The 25741-nt window shown below is 38.7% G+C and overlaps 1 protein-coding gene across 12 annotated transcripts in view; it reads right to left on the minus strand.

Moving 5' to 3' along the window:
• tmod (tropomodulin) overlaps positions 1-25741 on the minus strand; it is a 78831-nt gene that overhangs the window by 37008 nt on the left and 16082 nt on the right. For 11 of the 12 annotated variants that reach the window (XM_022063408.2, XM_022063421.2, XM_022063426.2 and 8 more), the window contains exon 1: positions 16392-16564. The exons of the other annotated variant lie outside the window; for it this stretch is intronic. In XM_022063408.2, the coding sequence (XP_021919100.2) occupies positions 16392-16430 (39 nt within the window). In that variant the 5' untranslated portion in view covers positions 16431-16564. Of the gene's footprint in view, positions 1-16391; positions 16565-25741 lie in introns of those variants that run through there. 12 annotated transcript variants of the gene reach the window in all.

The following is a 25741-nucleotide window of genomic DNA, read 5'->3' on the forward strand; positions in this document are numbered from 1 at the left end:
TTATAATAATAAAACAACAAAGGATAATAAGTTGGGGCATGTATAAGACATGTGAGAGATGAGACATACGTATAACATTTTAGTCCGTAAACTTCATGGGAAGAGCGAACTTCTGAGGCATAGACGTAGAAAGGAGGTTAAAATGGATTTTAAAGAAAGAGGATGTGAGGACAGGTTCAGTGATGGGTTGTAGTGAATATGTTATAACATGGCATACTACAGTAACAGGTTATCCATGAAGTTTTTGCTCATCCAATAAGGTATAATAACATAGTTAAGCGCTGACTGTTTTGAATAACTTAATTTGTATTTTCTTAAGAAGGACATGTTAACACGGTACAGAATAATATGTGATAAATATGTAAATTTCTTGGTATATTAATGTGGTGTAAAAAAATAAACTTAACTGATGGGAGGCCACATTAATTTCTGAATAATTTTTTGAGTCACTGAATTTACCTTCTAGCAAGACGTACTGCGGAGACCATGTGACGCCTACTTATTTTTGTAGTTTATATGGGAGACGACCATGAAATAAAAAGCAATAATAAAGCTTAGAACATTTCTGCGCATAATTTACACTGTGTAGTCGGGCCTGAGTTAAATTTGTCAGATACATAAAAAATTAGCACCATAAAGGTTTCCATTTGTTGACTTGCAAGAACTGATTGATATAGAATCTGTGAGCATGTTATCTGCCACCAATCTGACGTCAAACCAAAACGTAAGTTTAGATTTGTGTTATGTTATTAAATTCCACAAAAGAACGCAAAGACATTTGCGCATTTCACAAGGAGCAGTTAGGATCTATAAATAAATCAGGTTTCTATATTAAGCATTTGTAGTACTCACTCCCACCCTATACATCCATACGGTCGCTAGTTACAAATTTTATGGTTTATTAAATGATGCTGTCAACAGATGTATATCGTATAGGATGATTAATTAATGAACTGAAAAGACGGTAAATTTCTTGACTAGTTTAGCGTGCTATTTGGCCTCTCAAGGAGGACTGTGCTACATGGAGTTATTGCCGTAGGCAATAATTAAATTTCCCATCCAAATAATCATTAAGAGAAAGTTGTGTTATTCAGAAAAAAAATCCGGGTCGTTGATCTCAATCAGCAGAAAATCGGCTCTGATCATTTTCAAACCAATTTAGTGTACTCGCTTTCTGCTTCGTTTGTTTGGCCAACCATGTGATTTCCTCATCGCGGAAACGTCCAGCGTTGTGACAAATGATACTCTGCTCTGTTTCTAATTTGAAACAAATGTAAGGAAGGTGACTGAGCGAGAAAAGTATGTTTTTTGTTGCTTGTTCAAGAACTAGGACGTGGCGTGTGACCAGAAAATGTACATAGCTGTAGTATACGGCCAAGGTTACCACTATCGCTGCGAATTTCTCAGGAGCATTGGTATTTAGAGATTTAAATTTAAAAATAAAACTCACTGACCATCAATAACGTGTAAGTCAGCATAATTATATTTTTTAGCAAAATAAGAAAATAATTTAGAAAATATAATAGACAAAAATATAAATAAAACGTAACTAAACAGACTGCCTCATTAACAATTAGAACTATACTGATATGCTTTGGACCAGCATTATAAATGTCCAGGGTTCGATCCCAGCAGGTGTCACTTATAATAAGGGCCAATATAATGACAACAAACTCCTTGAAGACAGAAGCGGATTCAACCCCCGAAACGTCGTGTATATAAAATATAGGCATGTATCATACAATGGACAATGCCCAGAACTATTTTTCTATAATGAATCCAATATTATCACAAAATGTTAGAGAATTGTGTTCAGAATTTACGCTTTTAACCGAGGAATGTGTTATCCATGAATGCCTTGTGATTGTACTGATTGTTACTGCATCATATAAAAGCCATTTTCATGTTTGTGGCGGGTAGGTGTTTTTTCTTGTGTGGACCTCAGGAATAAGTTGAAATTACATAACACGCAACACGATTAATTTAAAAAGTTCCAATTGGTAACGCTATATGACACATTGTGCTATTCTACAAATGCTGCCACTTCAGGAAGCTCTTAGACACATATCTAACATGGGTGACAAGAATGTTTAAATAATGTAGCACGGCTGATGAGTAAAGAAAAAACGGGGGAAAGATATTTTGGTACAAAAGGAAAGGAATAAGGTGCTAAAGAATGAAGAAATGAAAGAAATCATCCTGTCTTCTATTTCAACGGGCCTATTCTATTAATTTGGTAACAATTCCGGGTGATAAATAAAGACCATGTAGAAGATAACTATTTCTGGGCGGTAAAATCATGCAGTCTGGTAGAAGTTTACCGAAGTTTCAGAGGTGCTTGCTGTCTCCATCAACGTCCTGATAATGTAAGCAGAAATTTCCTCTGAAACGCTGCAAAACTTATACCAAACTATACGACGCTACAGCCCAGAAGACAGCAATTTTCGTATTCACGACCGTGAAAACCTCAAATCCTACTAAAGATCATGTCCTCGATTCAGAATATAATTACACACACACACACACACACACACACACACACACTTTATTACAGTAGGCTTGTTCAGTTTAGTTAAGTTATTGCATTAGAAATATACTATAACGTTATTTTCACCACTGTAGCCGATAAGCCTTGAGCCCCAAACATCCTCCAGCCTCTGAGAATAGTTTGCTCCTTGAACAGCTAGTACATTGCTTAACGTAACCAGTCACGATGTACTGAGTGCGTTCTAACGACATGCACTATGCATGTAGGTTAATGTTTATAATAATACATCATTAGAAGAAGTGATACATCTGCGTACTAATATGCCTATTTGAATTTTTCACTACCTACCGTGCCAAGGAATGGGTTATTTTGAAACAATGCTCAACGTTTCGGGTCGAACTGACTAGCTACAAGTTAAATATCGAAACAAACTTCAAGTGTATGTAAACCAGTACAATGGAGAGGAAGTAGTATTGACAAGTACTACATGTGTTTTTAGCAGATTAATTAAACTGTACACAGTTAGGTCTATGTATAACTTTCATTATTTTAGAAAGGTCTGAAACTGGGGAAGAACCTACATTGAGAATACTTAATAAAGGTGTACTGAGAAGAATATTTGGATCTCAGATGAACAAAGTGAGCAGGAAGATGGAGAAATCAGGGAAATGAAGAGCTTCGTAAATTGTGATCTTCGCAAAATATTGTTAGAGTGACTAAATTAAGGATTATAAGATGTGTGGAAGATAAGAACTCCATACAAAATGTATGTAGGAAAACCTCAAGGAAAGAGACAACTTGGGATATTTCATGGGGATAATATGAAAATCAATGTTCAAGGAACAGAATGGCTACTGAATTTTAGGAAACTTCTTGAAAAACGGCCATTTAGAAGTCGAGGGAAGAGATGATAACATTCAAATTTAACTTGAGGAAACTGACTGGAACATAGGAGGTAAATGGAACTGACTCGGGATTTTGCCCATCATATTATTTATATGCGTGATATTAATTTCTGCTTCGAATTTGAATAGATAATTTCGTACTTCAATATTAATTTTGTAATGATAAAATAGAAGAAAATTCGCTTCTTCAATACAGTTTCTTAAAACCGTGTTATTTGTTAAAGCATAATAAGTTATTTTCATGCAGCAAAGGTAAGACATTTTACTATCTTGACGTTACAAACAGACTCGTTATTTTTGTAACTAAAGACACTGAACTAAACAAACTAATAGGTGTACCATTTACTTTTTCATGTCGAGGCGAGAGACGAAACGCATGGACGAGAAGTTTTTAAATCTATTTTTAAACTGGTCTGCTCCTGTAAATTTCAACTGGCCATGGGGTGTAGTGCAGGCAATTCTCCATCACAATCATACCCACTCAGTTTGTAGCAGACAGGATCCTACTTCTTGGCTATCGTAAATGCTGGCATTAAGCTTAAAACGTCAAATCAGATTCACAGAATTTTTCTGTCCCCAAACTCAAAGGCACAAGGACATACGTACACTAAACGTGTTATATATGACTATGTAATGTTATGCTGAAAAGTAATGGCGAAATGAGTATAAAATATTAATATTTAAGGATACGTTTATTTGTTATTATAAATGGACAATATCTATAAATCCAAGTCTGTTATAATTGAACTTTGCCGTTATTAGGGTCTTAAGTCTTCACGGCGACGAGTATGAAGAAGGCTGTCTTTTTGGTTGTAGAGCCGCGTAATATGGTACAAGTTAAGCAAGTTAACTTATCGCCCTAATGATAGAGATAGCCAGGACCTCTAAAACGTTGATATGATTTGCAGTTATTAGTTGTTCAAAATAGATGGAAACTGATCTTTGACGACGAAAGATCAGCAAACAGGTGGGAACTGGAGAGGAGACAAGGAAAAAGACAATTTTGGAGACCTAGGCGTAAATATGAATCGTGGAATGAATAAAATACGATCAACGAAAATGGCTGTATTCTCGGATGTTGTGCCTTGAAGTCTGGTAGAACTTTAACGACGTTTCAGAGGTGCTTGCTGCCTCCACCATCACAAAGTAACAAAATCAGGGAAGAAGAAAGTTTTGAAGTAAATGTTATGTCTATATTTTAAAGGGATTCTTTCAGAGGTACAGCAACACATTACCTACTATAGAAATTATGTATCTGTAATCGCAAAATACCCGTGCAGACCACTGTTCCTTAAAAAAATACCGACAAAGTTACTCTTGTATTTAGCTGATGTGTGGGGAATTAAGCCACGTATCATAAAAACATACACAATACGATTCGATTCGAAGATGTTGTAAATGTAGTAATTAAAATATTAATCTGCAACATTGCAACTTGAATCTATAGTTTATAAACCTCGCAAATTTTCATTCCTGATTAGAAGTGCCTGCCATTATTTCATTTTTTGTTGTTTTTAAATGTTCTATAATTTTTAATGAACTAAAACAATAAATACATATGAATAGAAAATGTATGTTCTGCATTTACAATGTACCTCTTACATCGCAGATTTTGTGCATTATATTACAAAATTACCTTTCACTTCTTACGACATGAGTCTGAAACAAATATGAGACATTTCAAAATATTCCTGGCGATACGCACTAACTTCTACTACAGTTTTCATTTTTATTTTTCCTTTAACCTTTTAGTATTGAAAGTACTCTGTTCGATATTTCGGAAGTATATATTTTTTAGTCGCTTAGTCGTTTAGTTTAAATCAAGTCTCTTCTTGACCTAGTAAGAGGACTTTTCGTTTCTTATTTTGGAACATTTTACGAGCTGATACCTCGAATAAACAGTCCTGTGTCACGATCGCAGCCAAATATCTTTCACATGCAACATGTCAGCTCTGAGGTTGGATGCGTTGGCTAAATAGCAGATAATTTGAGATCCAGCTGTATTTTTATTGCGGTTTTCACCCGAAATCACCTTGTAAACTAAACGGAACATTTCAAGAATATCTCATGCTTGAATAGCTTCCTGTCAATAGAGAAACACTAAATAATAAGACAATTTTATTTATAGCTTCCATGCTTGGAGTTACGGACGGTTAGTTTTTAGTCTGATGTAAGAGCAGACACAATCGTTTAGTCAGGAATTCCAATAAATTTCTAGGAAATAGTGTTTAATAATGTGGGATACACCCCTGTAAAAAAAGTCAAATTATGCATGGTACTATAACAGAACATTATAAATTAAAAATCCAATAAATACACATAATTAAAATTGTACAAATTTATGGTAGTATCTGTTTTTACATGGAGAAGTGTAAACTGGTCTTTGAGCACAACTTATAACAGAATACTGTATTTGCAGCAGCAAGAAAGGACAATTCAGGACGCGTGATCCTTTTCATGTTTTCTCCTCTGAGACTTGTACTAAACGGATCTCGAGTCCTGCAAAGAAACTCTGCTACAAAGCCTCAACCGCTCGCTATAGGCGGCATGTGTGGTAGAACTGGATCCACCGATTATGGCCGCTGACCTTGTAGGGAGTGCCCAGTATGCGGACCACTCAAGGAAGGAAGTGAGGAAAGAAGGAAGGAAGGGAGGGAGGGAGGAGTTTTCGTCGGTCAGTACAGTCTGAGTCAGTGCAGCAATGTAGAAACCTAATAATTGTTGTTTTGTGACTGTGCTGTATTAACAACATGCCACCTGTTCGTTCTAATCTCCTTTCTGGTCATTGATAACGCCTCGTATTACAACTCTCAGACAGGCAAACCACCGACGTCTTAATCAAGGATGGACCAAATGAAAGCCTGGCTATTGGAAATAAACATCCCATTTTGTGACAGCGTGTTGAAAGCTCAACTGTACGATTTAATCAAATTAAATTAGTCAGAGCACAAATATTATGTGAGTGATCAGATTTTAGCAGACAAAGAACGTACTGTGCTGAGACTTCCGCAGTATAATCCTTATTTAAACTCCATTGAATTTATTTGGGCAGATGTAAAACAATGGGTTGCAAGCAAGAACACAACATATAAAATAAAGAACGTCGAGCATCTGTTTTTTGAAAATTGTTGTGACGTTTTAACACTTACGGCCACAATTCGTCACGACGTTACAGTAAGTCACGTCTAGTCATGCTTTGTCACCCTTGGTCACGCTTTGTAAATCTTCGTCACGTATCGACATAAATGGTAATCGCTGGTACGACAAGAACGCAGGTCACGTTTAGTCACGTTTTGTTACGCTTGAGCACGCATGGTCACGCTTGGACAAAATTTTCAAATTATCGTCTTATTTTAAAAATTATGGTGACTCCTCCTCACGCCTTTATAGCAGGTCACGCCTAGTCACGCTTTGTCACGCTTGGTCACGTTTTGTAAAAATTCGTCACGTTTGACTCAATTGGTGATCCCTCGTCACGACTTGAACGCAGGTCGCGCTTAGTCACGCTTTGTCACGCTATGTTACGCTTTGGCACGAGTGGTCGCTAAGTCACGTTTCGGCACGCTTACGTATTGTTACGTACTGCTCGGTTAAGATTTGCTACTTTTCAATACGCTGGATGAGTTTACGACAGGTAAGCTAGGTACGATATGTTGGGTTAGGTTAGGTTAGGTTATGTTCAATTAGGTTAGGTTGGGTTAGGTTAGGTTAGGTTAGGTTGGGTTGGGTTGGGTTAGGTTAGGTTAGGTTAGGTTAGGTTTAGTTTGAATAGTAGATTTTCATAGATTTGGTATCATCTTGAAACGTTTTGTGACCTTTCGACACTTATAGCGCCAATTCGTCACGACCCTACAGCACGTCACGTCTAGCCACGCTTTGTCACGCTTGAGCACGCATGGTCACGCTTGGACAAAATTTTCAAATTATCGTCTTTTTTTAAGAATTATAGTGACTTCTCCTCTCGCCTTTATAGCAGGTCACGCCTAGTCACGCTTTGTCACGCTTGGTCACGCTTTGAGAAAAATTCGTCAAGTTTGACTCAAATTGTGATCCCTCGTCACGACTTGAACGCAGGTCGCGCTTAGTCACGCTTTGGCACGAGTGGTCGCTAAGTCACGTTTCGGAACGCTTACGTAATGTTACGTACAGCTCGGTTAAGGTTTGCTACTTTTCAATACGCTGGATGAGTTTACGACAGGTAAGCTAGGTACGATATGTTGAGTTAGGTTAGGTTAGGATAGGTTCAGTTAGGTTAGGTTGGGATAGGTTAGGTTAGGTTAGGTTAGTTTAGGTTTAGTTTGAATAGTAGATTTTCATAGATTTGGTATCATCTTGAAAATTTTTGTTACCTTTCGACACTTATAGCGCCAATTCGTCACGACCCTACAACGGGTCACGTCTAGTCACGCTTTGTCAAGCTTGATCACGCATGGTCACGCTTGGACAAAATTTTCAAATTATCGTCTTATTTTAAGAATTATGGTGACTTCTCCTCACGCCTAGTCACGCTTTGTCACGCTTTGTAAAAAATCGTCACGTTTGACTCAAATGGTGATCCCTCGTCACGACTTGAACGCAGGTCGCGCTTAGTCACGCTTTGTCACGCTTGGTCACGCGTTGTCGTTAAGTCACGTCTCGGCACTCTTACGTAATATCACGTACTGCTCGGTTAAATTTTGCTACTTTTCAGTAAGCTGGTTGAGGTTATGACAGGTAAGCTACGTGCGATATGTTGGGTTAGTTTAGGTTAGGTTCAGTTAGGTTAGGTTGGGTTAGGTTGGGTTAGGTTAGGTTAGGTTAGGTTAAGTTAGGTTTAGTTTGAATAGTAGATTTTCATAGATTTGTTATCATCTTGAAAAGTTTTGTGACTTTTCGACACTTATAGCGCCAATTCGTCACTACCCTACAACGGGTCACGTCTAGTCACGCTTTGTCACGCTTGAGCACGCATGGTCACGCTTGGACAAAATTTTCAAAGTATCGTCTTATTTTAAGAATTATGGTGACTTCTCCTCACGCCTTTATAGCAGGTCACGCCTAGTCACGCTTGGTCACGCTTTTTAAAAATTCGTCACGTTTGACTCAAATGGTGATCCCTCGTCACGACTTGAACGCAGGTCGCGCTTAGTCACGCTTTGTCACGCTTGGTCACGCGTGGTCGCTAAGTCACGTCTCGACACTCTTACGTAATGTTACGTAATGCTCGGTTAAATTCTGCTACATTTCAATACGCTGGATGAGTTTACGGCAGGTAAGCTAGGTACGATATGTTGGGTTAGGTTAGGTTAGGTTCAGTTAGGTTAGGTTGGGTTGGGTTAGGTTAGGTTAGGTTAGGTTAAGTTAGGTTAGGTTAGGTTTAGTTTGAATAGTAGATTTTCATAGATTTGATATCATCTTGAAAATTTTTGTAACCTTTCGACACTTATAGCGCCAAATCGTCACGACCCTACAACGGGTCACGTCTAGTCACGCTTTGTCACGCTTGAGCACGCATGGTCACGCTTGGACAAAATTGTCAAATTATCGTCTTATTTTAAGAATTAAGGTGACTTCTCCCTACGCCTTTATAGCAGGTCACGCCAAGTCACGCTTAGTCACGCTTTGTAAAAATTCGTCACGTTTGACTCAAATGGTGATCCCTCGTCACGACTTGAACGCAGGTCGCGCTTAGTCACGCATTGTCACGCTTGGGCACGCGTGGTCGCTAAATCACGTTTCGGCACGTTTACGTAATGTTACGTACTGCTCCGATAAATTTTGCTACTTTTCAATACGTTAGATCAGGTTACGACAGGTAAGCTAGGTACGATATGTTGGGTTAGGTTGGGTTAGGTTAGGTTAGGTTCAGTTAGGTTAGGTTAGGTTAGGTTAGTTAGGTTTAGTTTGAATAGTAGATTTTCATAGATTTGTTATTATCTTGAAAATTTTTGTTACTTTTCGACACTTATAGCACCAATTCGTCACGACCCTACAGCACGTCACGTCTAGTCACGCTTGAGCACGCATGGTCACGCTTGGGCAAAATTTTCAAATTATCGTCTTTTTTTTAAGAACTATGGTGACTTCTCCTCACGCCTTTATAGGAGGTCACGCCTAGTCACGCTTTGTCACGCTTGGTCACGCTTTGTAGAATTCGTCACGTTTGACTCAATTGGTGATCCCTCGTCACGTCTTGAACGCAGGTCGCGATTAGTCACGCATTGTCACGCTTGGGCACGCGTGGTCGCTAAATCACGTTTCGGCACGTTTACGTAATGTTACGTACAGCTCGGTTAAGGTTTCCTACTTTTCAATACGCTGGATAAGTTTACGACAGGTAAGGTAGGTACGATATGTTGGGTTGGGTTAGGTTAGGTTGGGTTGGGTTAGGTTAGGTTAGGTTAGGTTAGGTTAGGTTAGGTTAGGTTAGGTTAGGTTAGGTTAGGTTAGGTTAGGTTAGGTTAGGTTAGGTTAGGTTAGGTTAGGTTAGGTTAGGTTAGGTTAGGTTAGGTTAGGTTAGATTAGGTTTAGTTTGAACAGTAAATTTTCATAGATTTGGTATTATCTTGAACATTTTTGTGACTTATCGACACTTATAGCGCCAATTCGTCACGACCCTACTTCACGTCACGTCTAGTCACGCTTTGTCACGCTTGAGCACGCATGGTCACGCTTGGACAAAATTTCCAAATTATCGTCTTATTTTAAGAATTATGGCGACTTCTCCTCACGCCTTTATAGCAGGTCACGCCTAGTCACGCTTTGTCACGCTTGGTCACGCTTTGTAAGAATTCGTCACGTTTGACTCAATTGGTGATCCCTCGTCACGTCTTGAACGCAGGTCGCGCTTAGTCACGCTTTGGCACGCGTGGTCGCTAAGTCAAGTTTCGGCACGCTTACGTAATGTTACGTAAGGCTCGGTTAAGGTTTCCTACTTTTCAATAAGCTGGATGAGTTTACGACAGGTAAGCTAGGTACGATATGTTGGGTTAGGTTAGGTTTTTTAGGTTCAGTTAGGTTGGGTTAGGTTAGGTTAGGTTAGGTTTAGTTTGAATAGTAGATTTTCATAGATTTGGTATCATCTTGAAAATTTTTGTTACCTTTCGACACTTATAGCGCCAAATCGTAACGATCCTACAGCGGGTCACGTCTAGTCACACATTGTCAAGCTTGATCACGCATGGTCACGCTTGCACAAAATTTTCAAATTATCGTCTTATTTTAAGAATCATGGTGACTTCTCCTCACGCCTTTATATCAGGTCACGCCTAGTCACGCTTTGTCACGCTTGTTAAAATTCGTCACGTTTGACTTAAATGGTGATCCCTCGTCACGACTTGAACGCAGGTCGCGCTTAGTCACGCTTTGTCACGCTTGGGCACGCATGGTCGCTAAGTCACGTTTCGGCACGCCTACGTAATGTCACGTACTACTCGGTTAAATTTTGCTACTTTTTAATACGCTGAATGAGGTTACGACAGGTAAGCTAGGTACGATATGTTGGGTTAGGTTAGGTTCAGTTAGGTTAGGTTTAGTTTGAATAGTAGATTTGGTATCATCTTGAAGATTTTTGTGACCTTTCAACACTTATAGCGGCAATTCGTTACGACCCTAATGTAAGTCACGCATAGCCACGTTGTCACGCTTTAGCACGCATGGTCACGCTTGGACAAATTTTCCAAATTATCGTAGTATTTTAAGAACTATGTTGACTTCTCCTCACGCCTTTATAGCAGGTCACGCCTAGTCACGCTTTGTCACGCTTGGTCACAATTTGTAAAAATTCGTCACGTTTCGCCTCAATTTTTGATACCTCGTCACGGCTTGAACGCAGGTCGTGCTTAGTTACGCTTTGTAACGCTTGGGCACGCGTGGTCTCTAAGTCAGGTTTCGGAACGATTTTGTAATGATACGTACTGCTCGGTTAAATTTTGCTTCTTTTCAACACGTTAGATGAGGTGACGACAGGTAAGCTAGGTTACGATAGGTTGGGTTAGGTTAGGTTAGTTTGAGTTAGGTTAGGTTAGATTAGTTTGAGTTAAGTTAGGTTAGGTTAGGTTACGTTTATTTCGTTTAGTAGATTTTGTTAGATTTGGTATCTTCTTGAAATTGTTTTGACGTTTCCACACTTGTGGTCACCATTTTTCACCCGCTTACAGTACATCACGTCTGGTTACGCTTTGTCACGCTTGAGCACGCATAGTCACGCTTTGGCAATCGTGGTAACTAACTAACGTTTCGGCACGCTTTACGTTATGTTACGCAAGTCTCGGTTATTTTTTGCTAATTTGCAATATGTTAGATGGAGTTACGACAGGTTAGGTCAGATTAGGTTGGGGTAGTTTAGGCTATGATAAGTTAGTTTAGGTTAGGTTAGTTTGTTACATTAGGCAACCTTCTGAAAATAGTCGTGACGTTTCGGCACGTATGGCCACATCACGACACGCCGTCACAGTACGTCACGCCTAGTCACACTTTGTTACGCTTGGTCACGCTTTTAAAATCTTGGTGATGTTTTAACACTTAAGGCGTCCTCTCGTCACGCTTTCAAAGAGGTCGCGCCTAATCATGCTTTGTCACTAATATGTATAATTGAAAATAATGAAGTGAACAGCAGTGATGAATCGAGTGATATGTCAGAAAGCGATGGTCTGTGAGGAGTGGAAGAATTGGAAGAGGACCGAAGAGTTGTGAAGAAGATAGAATTATATAATACTCTCTGCAGTTTTAATTTTCTAGTGATGTGTAGTTTAGTAAAATCGACTTTCCTACAGTGATAATATTTTATTTGGAGTGTACTGTGCGCGGCCTGATGCCATCCCTTCCAGCAAACCTCTGGTAAGTGACTCGCTCCGAGGTTCCAATTCAAAAAGTTCAGCGGCCAAAAACGCTGGAACGCAGTGAACTAACAATCGTAAAAGCGGCCCGTCATTTATACGGTCGACTTTATTCCAACCGTAATCGACAAACAAATGATTCGAAAGAGATTTAAATTTATTAAGGCGGGGAGTTTCTGGATAACTCTCTTCTGAGATGTAGCGCCGTGTAATCTAGTAGAAATTAACTGACGTTTCAGAGACGCCTACTGCACTCATCGACCTGAGTATCAATGCGGTTAAGCGTCCCCGAAACTTGACTCAGTATCTACAAGACTACACGGCGCTACATCTCAGAAGACGGTCATCTTCGAATGTTTTGAAAAAATATGTCGAGCACCGTTCACTTGTTTTTTTGTTAGTGCTAGTTGTTCCGGATAGATCGCGATATCCTTAAACTTTTGTTTTTCTTCCTCGTGTCTCAAGGGAAAGCAGAGCTGAGATCCGATCAGCAAGTACACACAAGAGAAGGTGTGCTCAATCGCTCAATCACTCATTAGTTACGTTAGTGCGAAGGCTATAAACTATTTGCTTTCTTTTCATTAAACTCTGGCTGTCTGACAGGATTCCAACTGGCAAACGTTTCTGCGTGCTCTCCGCGGTTGATAAACAGCAACATTCCTCTCAGACAAAGCCTCGCGAAAAACTTTATCGATCTGCTGCATCAGTAAGTGTCAGCTATGTGACCGTGTCATCACCCTTCTTGAAAAGTCATTAGTTCATACTGACACACACACGGTCTCGACCCACTTCGCTTCGTTCGGTTCAAGTAGTGAAACTAGAATCATTGTCATCTAACAAAAGTTTGTGTCAATGGACATAAGGTGATGGCTGATACTGTAAGTAGTTTAATAGAATTAAGAGGTAGAAACCAGCGATTTAATTGAATATGTCAACAAGGATATAAAAAATATTAACCCAGTTTCATGTACCAAAGCATGTACACAAAATAAATACTAAGTTTTGAAACTGTAGGTCTGTAAATCATCATAAAATGTGTATAAAAATAAATAACACTTCTCGTTCTTTAAGTAGAACTTTAGACTCGCACAGTCACAATTCATATCCTTCGATTTTTAAGTTAATTTTATGGACAGTCATCTTGTAGTCGTTGTACTTTATACCAGTTGGTTTCGTAATATCACAAAACAAATCCAGAGGAATAATTTTCAGACTTTCCGAGTTCAAAGAAAATACTTATTTACATTGCATTTTAGATTTACTCCTAAGAAACCAAAGCCTGAGGAGACGAAACATCGCGGTCGAGCGGTTAGCCTTCCCGCTTCGTATTCGGGTGACCTCAGGTTCAAACTGTTACCCGCAAAACGGATATCCTGATAAGACTATTTCATGGTTTCCTCGGTACCTGCACGTAAAGTGCTATGATAGTACATTAAATCAGTAAACTACCGCTTCCTTCCACGTCTTTTCCAATTCACCAATCATCTTATTTTACGCTAGATGGTCTGAGTTACTGACAGAATCGTTAATAAAATAAATAAGATAGCTAGAAGCGAAACGTTTCCGTTCTGTTTTTACATCGCCTCAACAGCATTTGCTAAAAACAGAACAAGTGTTTCGGTTTAAACAACTGCATTTCATCTCGGTATGTGATATATCATCGTTAAGTAACAAGCTCATTACTATTCTCAAAAATCATGCAAATGGTGATGACAGATCATATACAAAGTAACAAACAATAGATACGATTACCAGTCTAACTGGTAGATAGCATCCAAATTATATTTTATCGTCGCATTTCAGCAAATATTAGATGCTATAACAGTTCTGTGTGGCAGAAGAACAGAGGCCTATAGAGTTACCCTGTTCTTTACTTCGCGTGAATAAAACTTAAAATAAATACTTAGATTCACACTGTCGTCGTTTCGGTAAATTAACAAACGACTTTGCACGAACAAAGTAGATGTACTATGTAGAAAATAGGAATTACTTTTAATAAGTTTCGTTTTAAGTATCTCGCTTTATTTTGAAGGAAATTCCTGCTTTCTGGAAAACCAAGATTTAATGTGCTAAAACAGACTTGAATGTATTCACGTAACTTGGTAATTTTATTTTTCCTTTGTCCTTGTTATTCAATAAATTTCTTGGTGTAAATTAATACATAGCGTGAGTTTATGGGCCTTGACGACATTACACATTTATTTTCAGTGGAAACAACTGAACCCTTTTCCATGCGGCATGACTTAGGAATAACAGCTAATTAGTGCTGCAGTTTTTCTTATCCTGGTTACCAGGCAGGCAGGGCTCAGAATAGGTATTCAGCTCGAGATGACTGTCGCCTGATTAGTCCGGCAACTTCTTCGGCTTATTAGTGAAGCGGGTCGTCTGTTCAGGCGTTTCTTAAAGTCAAGCAGATCAACGCATTGAAACTCTTCCTCTAGGTTGGCAAACTCAAATTCGTTTTATTTCTGATTCCCACACCGTGCTTCATCTTTTAAGTATTCTACTTCCATTTATTTTTCAATCTATGACTTCATGCTTGACACTTTGAAAGATTTTTCGCTGTAATCTGTTGTGATTGGATATTTCCCTCAAGAAAATACGCCTCAAATTCAGGTACCAGTTTATTTCAGTTTAAACTGCGTAAAATCTCCAAATGTCCTAGTTGACGTTACAAAAAAATTTCTTAACTCTTTAAAGCACAAAAGTGGCACCTACATTAACGTTCAAAATCTTTGCATTTAGCCCACGGAGTGCGTTTATGGGTTTCTTACGATTATTTGAAAAGTTACTGCCCTCAACAGTGTTAACTAACTGGTCTTTGTAATATATTCACGCTGTGTTTTCTTTGAGTTATGGTTTACCTTTAAATATTAATAAACCTCGTGCTTCAAAATGTTTATATAATTTAGAACCCCTGTCCCATACAAATTTCGCATTGGTCAGTAATGACCTAAATTCAACAAATAATGTGAGATTAATCCTTCACAATTTATTACATTTACAGCCACCCTATGTATCTCAAATTCGATACAATTCTTCAGACTACCTGGTAGTTTTCCATCACACAAATAAAGACTTCCATTAAGGGTGATTTAGATGTCAAAGTTTAATGTTAGTATTTCATATCTGCATCTTTTTGTTCAGCGACGATGTTTCAGATTTGAAACCTAAAGGTACAAGAAAAATAATTACAAAATAATGTAATCAGAACGATAAAGACAAAGACAAAACAATTTGGTAGCACACTGGCCTGAAGCGAATTTTATGGGCAGAAATTCGCAATAATCTTTTATATTAACCAACTATTTCAGTTGCTTTAACTTTTTTTAAATTAGTATTAGTATGTCATCACATGTACAAATATTTAATCGTATGTCACCCTTAAAGTGATCATATAAAAACATGCAAAATTGTTTAAATACACACGTAGAGATAAATAAGCAGATAAATAAGCAGATAAATTACAGTCTGGCTACACTTTATTTAATTTATAGTATGTAACTGCTTTGATGGTATGCGAATAACCAATCTGACTCCACATGACAGTAAACAATAAAACATCTTTGTTCTCCTATTTCTTGAGAGGATGTTAAGCTCCCTTAGACAATGACAACAAGAGCAATAATAATAATAATAATAACACAGTTTTAATCATTGTTGAATGGTGAATAAAATACTAGTTTTACAATATTTAAGAAGAAGATTTTAAGGCTAATAACTGACCCTGCCAAAGCGGGACAAATACTAAAGAAAAAGAAGAAGATTTTAAGGCTAATGATTATAACAGCAGATCACAACATGTCAAATACGTACACACTGTCCACATGGCACAAACGGTCAACTCGGGAAACCCCACAAAGACATAATAAATCAAAGATACTATGCACATAAATGTGGTTACAGTCTAAAAGTAGACGTATCAGAAGGAGAATTGCGCCTTAAGACAAATATATTTGGAAAAGTATTCTTTGGCTCCAGTTAAGCTTCAAAGCCCACAAACATTGAATAGTTTAGATGCCTGATGCCAATTTTACAGACAAAGAAGCGTTGTTTTCGCTTCACTTCGGAACATAAGCAAACTTCTGTTCTAAATTACAGCAGCGGTTTAATTAAATACACTATTTTCTCCTCCTAAAGCTACGCTAATCTATTTCGTTTTTAGAAGTGTAAGAGTTGTACCTCTGTACGGTTCCATTCCTGGAAGTACTCCATCCCCATTGTACAGGAGTATTCCTCGTTTGGTATGTCACTAAGTAATGTTGTGAACACAAATGACTGAATATATTCTTGAAACTTATGTGCCTGTGTGTTTCTCCGTCGAATCCAGAAACCAGACTGACACAGCTTGGGGCTTGCATCTGACTCAGCCTCACAATCCATAAAACCGTCTCACACTCGCGGGGTTGGAGGAGGAGAAGTGTTAACATGACATATTCCTGGCTTTAGTTATTTACCCTTTCCGAAAATATTCTTTTTATACTGTTTTCTAAACTCTGTTTACGCCTCCTACATTTCCTTCATACATCACGTTAAATATATAGTACAGAAGGCACTCGTTTGTATTATGAGGCTTCCTCCCCTCTTGCAGAAGGTTGCATTTTCCACACCTCGCTAGAAATCCTCTCTTCTCTTCTCACCTCCCCCTCTGTACCACAGTTTGTTGCCAGGAAATTTTAATATATATTTTCAGTCACTGCCATGGTTAGTCTATTCCGATAGCTACCCAGGTACACAGAGTCTTTCTGGAACTGTCAGTTACGTGCACAATTTTGACAACATGACTTAAGAATTTCCCAAAACAATGGCGGTGATCAGGTCTGGTAAGAAAAAGCCAATCGAGATCTTCAATAACAGTGCTACGAGGCGAGAGACACGTTACATCGAGGTGGGATCGGAAATTCTGAAAGAAAATTTTGACGGCTGATAAAAAGAGTCTGAAGGATTGACGTTCTCACTGCAGCAAGTATGAAGTTGGCTATTCTAGGTTCTTCAGGTCGGGACTGGTAACTAAACAAAAACACTCCTGGTTCTCTTGGGAATCTAAAGTCGTCCGGCCCGTACCGATTCAACATTCTGACTGATGACTACTAAAACACACCGAAGTAAAACAAAACAGAATCTAAAAAGTAGATCCACCATTACTCCAACAAGTAACGCCTTGATGATGGCTGTCTTCTGGTTGTAGCGACGTGTAGTCTGGTAGAAGTCTACGAGCGTTTCAGAGATCCTTGCTACTTCCATCATCAGGGCCATTATTCATCGCCCTGATGATGGAGCTACAACCCAGAAGACAGCCATCTTCGTACTCACCGCCGTGAGAACTTCAAATCCTACAAATACAGACAGTTCGTGCAAATGACGTGATAAATAATTTGAAAAACGTAATAATATTCTGTATACACTGGGAGCGTAATAAGGGTAACAGGTCACAGTATAAACAGCGATGTGACATTATTCATAAATCTTTTTTGAGTATGGCTTCTGTATTTCGTCCGTGGTTAATAAAAGCGCTGTTTATACAATTTCTTTCCAAATGACCGCGTGTGTCCTAGTTCCTCGATTGCTGACTTATCTGTGACACAGAAAGTTCGATGCTTGCAAATTCGAGGGTTTGAACATTTGGCACGAGGGCATAACATTCCGTCCGCTATGACGGCTGCTTTGATTGGTACGCTGCCTGCCTCCCCTTGGTAAAACAACACAAGGCGTCACTAAATATCGTATCCTTCACTACTTAAGTGACATTTGCACTTGTTCGACCCCCAGAAGTATAGTCAGTTGCTTATTGTCATTGCAGTTTATTCGAAAAATAAATCTTCTCAGTGAGGAGGTTAATATCGTCAATATTCACTCAACCACAAAGAAAAGAGAATGTGTCAGGAGAATATTAAAACAATTCAACTGCACAGTGAGGAGCTTTACAATTTGTACTATTCACCAGATATTATGATAAGAAAATCAAGGAGGATGAGACTGGCAGGGCTTGTAGCACGCGAGGAGAGATAATTTCGTACATTTCGGTTACGGACCCTGAAGATAACAAACAACTCGGAATTCCTGAGCATAAACGGAATGATGATATTAAAACGAATCTTAGGAATTGAGAGACCGGTGGCGTGTTCTTGTGAACGTAGTGATGCACCTTCAGATTAAAAAAAATGACAGACTATTAGCTTCTCAAGAAGGATTCTACTCCACGGAGTTGGTACTCGTTGGTGTCTTTGGTCCATATACTGTCTGAATGATATTAATATGTCTAGACCGTCTTATTTTGAAAACAGAAACAAGTAAATCGAGTAAATGTGCTAGGTAACAACACTGTTGGCTGCGAACTAGAATGTATTCTGAATTTTCACTCCATGCGATTCGCATTTGCACAGCTTCTTTGACAGCCATGCGCCTTCCGGTACACACAGTTCCCTAAAAATAACTCCTGACTCGTGTATTTTTAAACCCCGATGGAGGAGTGTGGGGGAGGGGGGGATTCGTCCTTAAGTCAGCATCACCAGCAGTCAGTCACTCGCCCCGCATCTGCGACTCTTCCGGGAGAGGGGTGCGAAGTTTCATTGTCGCCCAAAATGTTGCCAGTGTTTTTATCTTTCGCTGGCACACAGAAAGGCCGTGGCGTTTCATTTCAAGAAACATCCTGTATTTTCCTGGGTTCCATCTTAATATTATGCCCCTATATGCACCTGCGTATCCCAAGTGGTCTCTTCCTTCGCATCCATTTCCTTTTCTCAAATTCCGCATTCGTGTTTCAGGTCTGCCTATCTTATCCTCTTCCATCTACCACCTTTATAACATCTCAGCATAAAACGAAGACCCACATTTCACTGTACTCATCCTTCTGTTACTTTATCTGTTTTTTATCGTAGGTTACATCTGTAGACATGTATCAAAACTAATTTATTTATTTAACGACATTTTTTCAGTAGCTCAGACAACGTCGAATGAAAATTGGAAATAATGTGGAAGGAAGAGGTGGTGACCTAATTTAACACTATCCCGGCATTTGCCTGGAGGGACTGAGGAAAAACTTCTACCTGCATAAATCACATACACAACTTGTATAAATGTACAAGGTACTTATGTTTGTATTTATATACATGTAGAGGTACATATCTCTAGTTAAAACAAAGTTCTCTCTTTATATTCTGCCATTTGGCTTCGATGTATTTTATGTCGAATTGAAGGAACTGCCAGTTTCTTAAAAATATATTTACGAGCGTTAGCATCCCTGCAGTCTTTAGACTTAAGGTACAATTTGGCTGCAGGCGACAGAGACAAGCGACCGAGGCAGGCGACAGAGACGGGAGACGGACACATCGCAGCTTGTCGCCACACACTTTTGAGGTGACGACCGAGACATGCGGCAAAGTGTTTGTTTTCTTTGTTTTGTTGAGACATACGTGCACATATTCTGTGAAAAATGAGTACAAAAATGCTTCTAAAAAGGTTACTCGAAGAAGAAGAAGAAGAAGAAGAAGATGATGATGTGTTGCTGTGTTATTTGTTGCGAAAGAAACAAAGAAAACCTATGAGTTCAATATTCAAAACCAGACGCGAAGAAGGATCTTTCTGTCGGTGGTCAGTGGTCGGTTTTCTGCTACTAATTCTACCAATTGCTCATCTTGGTCAACAGTAAATTTAATTTCTGCCATTATTTTACTCAACAACACACGTGCTGCCTGAGCCCGTCGCGAGACACTACTGGTCCGAGAGCGGTCTCCTGTGCTTTGTCTCTGTCGCCTGTCTTTGTCTTGCGCTCGTAATTATACTTCATACGATTGTACCGGGAGCAGACAGGAAGCGACCAGTCTCGGTCTCGTAACTCTGTCGCCTGCCTCGGTCGCTTGTCTCTGTCGCGTGCAGCCAAATTGTACCTTTAACGTTCCAAACATTGCTTCTCCTTATTAGCTTCATTAACGACAGTGTTCTTTTTCACTCTAACACAGACACAAAATACGAAAACAAGAATAAAATACAATGTCCACGTTTGTATTATGATTCTGACAACACGCAGCGAATATGCACATCAACACCAATGAATTTCCTTCTGTTCTGGGAAGAGCTGATTAAATGTAGAAACCGCACACGGGTCAGTTCTGCAACCTGTCAAGTCAATGGTAAAAAATCAATCACAAAATGCACCTAGAAATGTGAAAGTGAGGGGGCCTCATAAATACTATACGAGTGCTGATTTCTCATACAAGTTCTGATGCATGTATCAAGGTGTAAACTCGCCTCAAGGTCGACATACGTTTCTCAGCACCAGGTTCTCAAACGCCTCAATACTTTTCTTCCCTAAAGCTGAGAGTCAAAGTTTTACAGATATATAGAACAACAGTTAACATGCTAGTCTATAGATTTAGGAATAACAGCAAAACTGAAGAGCAATGATTTTAATCATAAACGGCGCTGAAGCGATCCCTGTACGTCGCTGGAACTTCAGAGGCGACAGAATATCATTATGGTCCTAATACGTTCCCAACCACCGTGTCCTCTGGCACTTGTAACTCATGTTCTTCCTTCAAAAGGACAATATTTTAATTTGAATTAAATTTTTACAACCAACCAAAAATATATATTTAAAATTGCAATACAATAATGATAAACTCTGAACCTTATGTAAAAAGAACATATATCGTAGAAAGGCTAGACAATCATCTTCATGAAGAGCAGTATTCTTCAGTGTCTACAGATAAATGTCAGGGCCAAGGTCGCTTCCTTCCACAACCCTTTCAGCTTTTTTTATCACTAATTACCCCGTCATCGAAGCTATCATCTGAGCCACTCCCAGCGGCGTTAAATAAACAACAAACAAAGTACAAGGACACTACGTTACGCATGCGCTATACAAGTGCAAGCCAATGTCTATTTGATAGTAATAGTACACCATCTAGTGGCTGGGAGCTGTACTACTGGCAGCATTGTGATTAGTACGTCACGCACTATTCCTGATGATGCTTAATTTTTAACGTGAATAATGAGTTGAAAATAATATCTTAAGAAGTGTAATGCCACTAGTAGCTTGCTTTGAAAAATCAACTGCAGTATAAGTTGCGATGTCTCTGGAGTGACTATTATCCACAGAATACATTCTATTTTTGAAGGAACTGCCAAGTCACTTTGAGATTATCACTTCTTAACAAGAAAAAATTAACTCAATGAAGCCGCAGTTCACCTGAATAATATTTAAGAATTCAGCCCTTACCGCAAAGAAAACACATTTCTCTATTAAAACATCACTCAGTTAAAGCTTTTTAAGGAAATAACATTTACAGTGAAAATCATAAGAACACAAAAACAAATTGTTGAGTTTTTTATCGTTAAAGCAGGTGGTATATATAGTTACTGCTGGTTTTTAAATGGTAAATTTCGTATGTCACTTTCCTGCACACATATTGTCTTGTTTAAGTTCATTTCATATCAAAGGTAATTATGAGCTTCGCAGAAAATATACCAAACAGCGCGTTTAACAAATTACAATGGCGAGGCACACATCAAGTGTCTATTCAGCTGCGCCATGCAAAATAACTATTTATTCGAATATAAGAAGCCACCTTCATGGAAACGCGATTTATTTGTTTTCTGGAGATGGCCGGCAAGAATTCAGTCGACAGTCTACTTTGAGGGTCGCTGGGCACTGGGTAATGGACAGTAACTTAATATTATACAATCCTACTACTTTTTGTGTGGAGTCGTGTGAAATAACAGTGAACCATCTTATTGAAAACATGATCTAATGACGTAAACATAATGCATTAAAAGCATTAACGTGATTTTCTGACACTGTTATACATAACTGTAAGTTGAATGTTTTAATGCAAATGTATCTTTTTATTTTTCAATATTTATAAAAAAAATTAAGATGCAACAAATTTGACTATACCAGTAGGTAGATCCTTGTATGTATTATACATAAACAAATTTAATTATTGTCGTGCAAATTTTTCTAAATATGTTGAATACACCTACAACGACCTGCGTCCTACAAGTTTCAACATTCTATATCTTTTTAAAAAAAAAGGTTGTTGGACACATTATTATGCATTTTCACTTAGGTCATAGCAGCCTCTAAAAGGGCCAAGTTTTGTTAAAATAAAACATTCAGTTGTCACCGTCCATTTATTGATTTGGCATGAAACGATTCTTTTGACATATTATATTTAAAATTATTGACATCAGATCAGCGGTACACGGCAAGAATATGAAAAAATATTTCGATTATTCATCATGATCATTCTATGAGTTAAATTGTTTCCGAGTAAAAGAACAGCTGATTTTGCGCTAAAATGGTTATGATCGCCTAAGTAGTAACTCCACTAGAGGTGAAAAGGAGGCACTGAAATGAAATGATTAAAGATGATTGGAATATTAGCCATAACATACAAAAAACAGCCTCGATTTTCCCTGGTTGTTGAGGGTAAGTGTCATTTATACAAAGCCTCTACATATTTTCTTCCCTGCAAATCTGTTAAAGTAACAGTTTGAGACAAATGTTTTGACTTTCAGCGAAATGTCGCTCTAAATTTACAACACACGGCCCAATTGCATGGTGGGCAATACCCGGATCATCTAATCTATTTTCGAGTTTAATTATTTTTCTTCCGTCAATCTAATAACAGCGCCGTAGAAACAGTTAAACGGTTGTTGTTCTTCTTCTTCTTCTTTTGCGTTTCGTAGGGTAGAGAGCATTGCTTGTTCCAGGTACATTGACCATGGTTTCTTTTCTCTGGGGTCGATATCTGAATGTCACTTAGCGGTGTCCTACTGTAATCCATCTGTTGTACTTATTCTGCCCACTTTTGTCCGTAATCCAGTAATTTATAATTTAAGAAGTGAGACATAGGCACAGATGGAAGGATAATACTAAAATAATTCTTAAAGAAAAAGGACGGAAAAGAGAGAGAGAGGACAAACTGGCTCGTGACAATGTCTAGTGGCAATCTCTTGTAAACATGGTAATGAATATTCTGGTTCCATAAAATGTGGAATTTCACAACAGACTGTTTCTCAAGAACTTTGCTAAACGCGTAAAAAGCCATTTCTAATTTCTGCTGCAAATTCAATTAATCTTTGTACAACCTTTTTCCTTTATGTAGGCTTATAAACTTCGCTTCGACAGTATGTATTCGTCCGATCTTCTTTTGTTTTGTGACACAATTCTCGTCACAGGATATAACTATGAAACTGGTCGCGACTTTGTAAAATTACAACTTTCCTTTTGTTTTACCTTTGAACGTTATATTAACAATTTCATACAAGGCCCGTGTGTTATAAATCATGCAATTTTCCTTGTGCGTCATTATCGTAGCTACATGAAGCAGAGTCCTCAACTCAGATGGCCAAAAAATTTCTCGCCTTTCAACGAACCTAAAGTTTCAGCAAGTTCCTATGAAACGTCGGCCAATATCTACCAGACTACACGACGCAACATCCCAGAAGACACCCATCTTCAATACTGTGATCACAATATTCCGCCAATGATCTGTATCCAGAGTCAGATGAACCACCTCACACCTTCCCACCAGTTATTTGAGGCGTATTTTAATATTTTCCTCTCCAAATATGTTTAGACATCCAAGTACTCATATTCATAGCTAGTTTTTTAGGTAAATATTTAAGATATTGACCGACTAATCTTAAATCTTAACCAATTCGTTTTTACGTTTGATTAAGTTATTAATCAATTAATTAACGACGATGTACGAAGCCCATGGACTATTGCCCATAGTCTTGGTGTCAGTACTGACTTTAACTGTCCTTGTACATGTGCCGTGTGAGTGAAAACCCTTCATCCGCCCGTTTGCGACGCCTCTCACAGATTGCAGTGAAGTACATTGCGATATTTCTGGCACATGGGCGCCCAGCCTACGCTGTTAGCATATGCAATAAACAGTATCTTTCTTCTAAGCACCTCGTCTCACCGTGACGTCCAGAGAACGGTTTTCTTTTGTTTTATTTATTTTTCTTTCAAGCGTAATAAAGAAAAATTAAGACAGTTTGTGTTAAACTACGCAAAATCCGAAGCGATATAAAACAATATCACGTCGAGAAGTAAATGTTGAAAGTTAGGTAAAATTTACAGCTTAGGTTATACAGCGCAGCTAACCTCTGGCTGAAACTAAGAAAATAAAATTATAAAGTAAAGCAAAAACATCTAACGTTTGTATATGGAGAGAACAACAACGTTCTAAGAATTATAAAACTGACACAAAATTGATATGTGCTTTCGTAGTTGGGGCAAGAGAAGGTTCCATTTCATTCAGACTACTGTGGGGAAGATTGTGAATAGAGGGGTTTGTTGTGGTAGCCCATGGAGGTCAAACGCTAATTCTGTGCTATAGCTTGAGTTTTCTTTTCTGTGACGAGTCTGAGTGATTTGTGTTTCCGGCACAAAGTACATACGTCACTGTATCGATCAGTCGCTTTTAGAACACGTAAAATGGCGATGCGTGGTTCACACATTCATCAAAGAACATGGATCCTCATTCTCATTTAAGAATTCCGCGGAGAAGTCTGTTCCAGAAGCTGATAGTGGCTCAAATGGTTAAGAAATTCTTTGCTTTTATGTAACCTGACGGGATCTTTACCGTGTTCATAATGGCCGGCCATCGCATCCTGTCATCCTTTCTCTTATAAGTTCCATTTTAATATTATTCTCCTATTAAGACTACACCCTGGTCTCCCACGTATCTCTTCCCACAAACTAAAATTTTCTAGACCATTGGTGCTACATGTCCTACCCATCTTTGTCTCCATTTGGCTTCTCTTATAAGATTGGATGGAAAGAAAAAATTATGAAGCTCCTAACTACGTAATTTTCTTCGTTCTCCTATTACCCTACCATTCTTAGGTCCAAATATTCTCCCCAGGACGCTATTTATTTTCAAACAACACACGAATTTAACATTTGAATTGATATCTTAAATGCAATAACGTCTAAAACGGATTGGGTGCTGCTGGTATATCAAAAGGCGGGTCCCTAACCTCAGTTCGCTTCCCTGTAGGTGGCACGTAGGTTGCTGGTAATGCTGGGCGGAAAATTCTTGAGGACTAAGGCGTTGTCAGGTCGACCTTGATGAAAATTAGCAGGTGAAGGGAAGAAAACGCGCCCATGCTGTTTATTACAAATAACCCCAGAGGCGACAGAACACAGACTTGCATAGGAACTGTATCTTCATCTGGACCAATGGGATACGCCATCTGAATGTTCAACTGTTCTCTGTACCTACATCGCATAACACGGAGGTCTATGTTCAAATTACAAGTCCTGTCATATGTGAATACCTGCAACGTAAAAATATATTTTGTCGGGTTACGAATTTGCGATCAGGCATCTGAAGGGTATTCAAAGAACAGGCCTAGAGCTGTTGTCGGAGCTAATATGTGCGCCTGTGGTCCGTTAAAAGTAAAAGGCGAAGGGATTTGGGGGAGGGGGGTAGAAGATAAAGGAAGCATATACTGCCCATACTACAAACATTTCCCAGGAGCAGTAATTTGTATCTCCCTGTCTCAATTCCTGT

The sequence above is a fragment of the Zootermopsis nevadensis genome, unplaced genomic scaffold (assembly GCF_977971745.1).
Source record: "Zootermopsis nevadensis isolate Lab colony 2312 unplaced genomic scaffold, Znev_1.0 Znev_ptg000001l, whole genome shotgun sequence".
NCBI lineage: Eukaryota > Metazoa > Arthropoda > Insecta > Blattodea > Termopsidae > Zootermopsis > Zootermopsis nevadensis.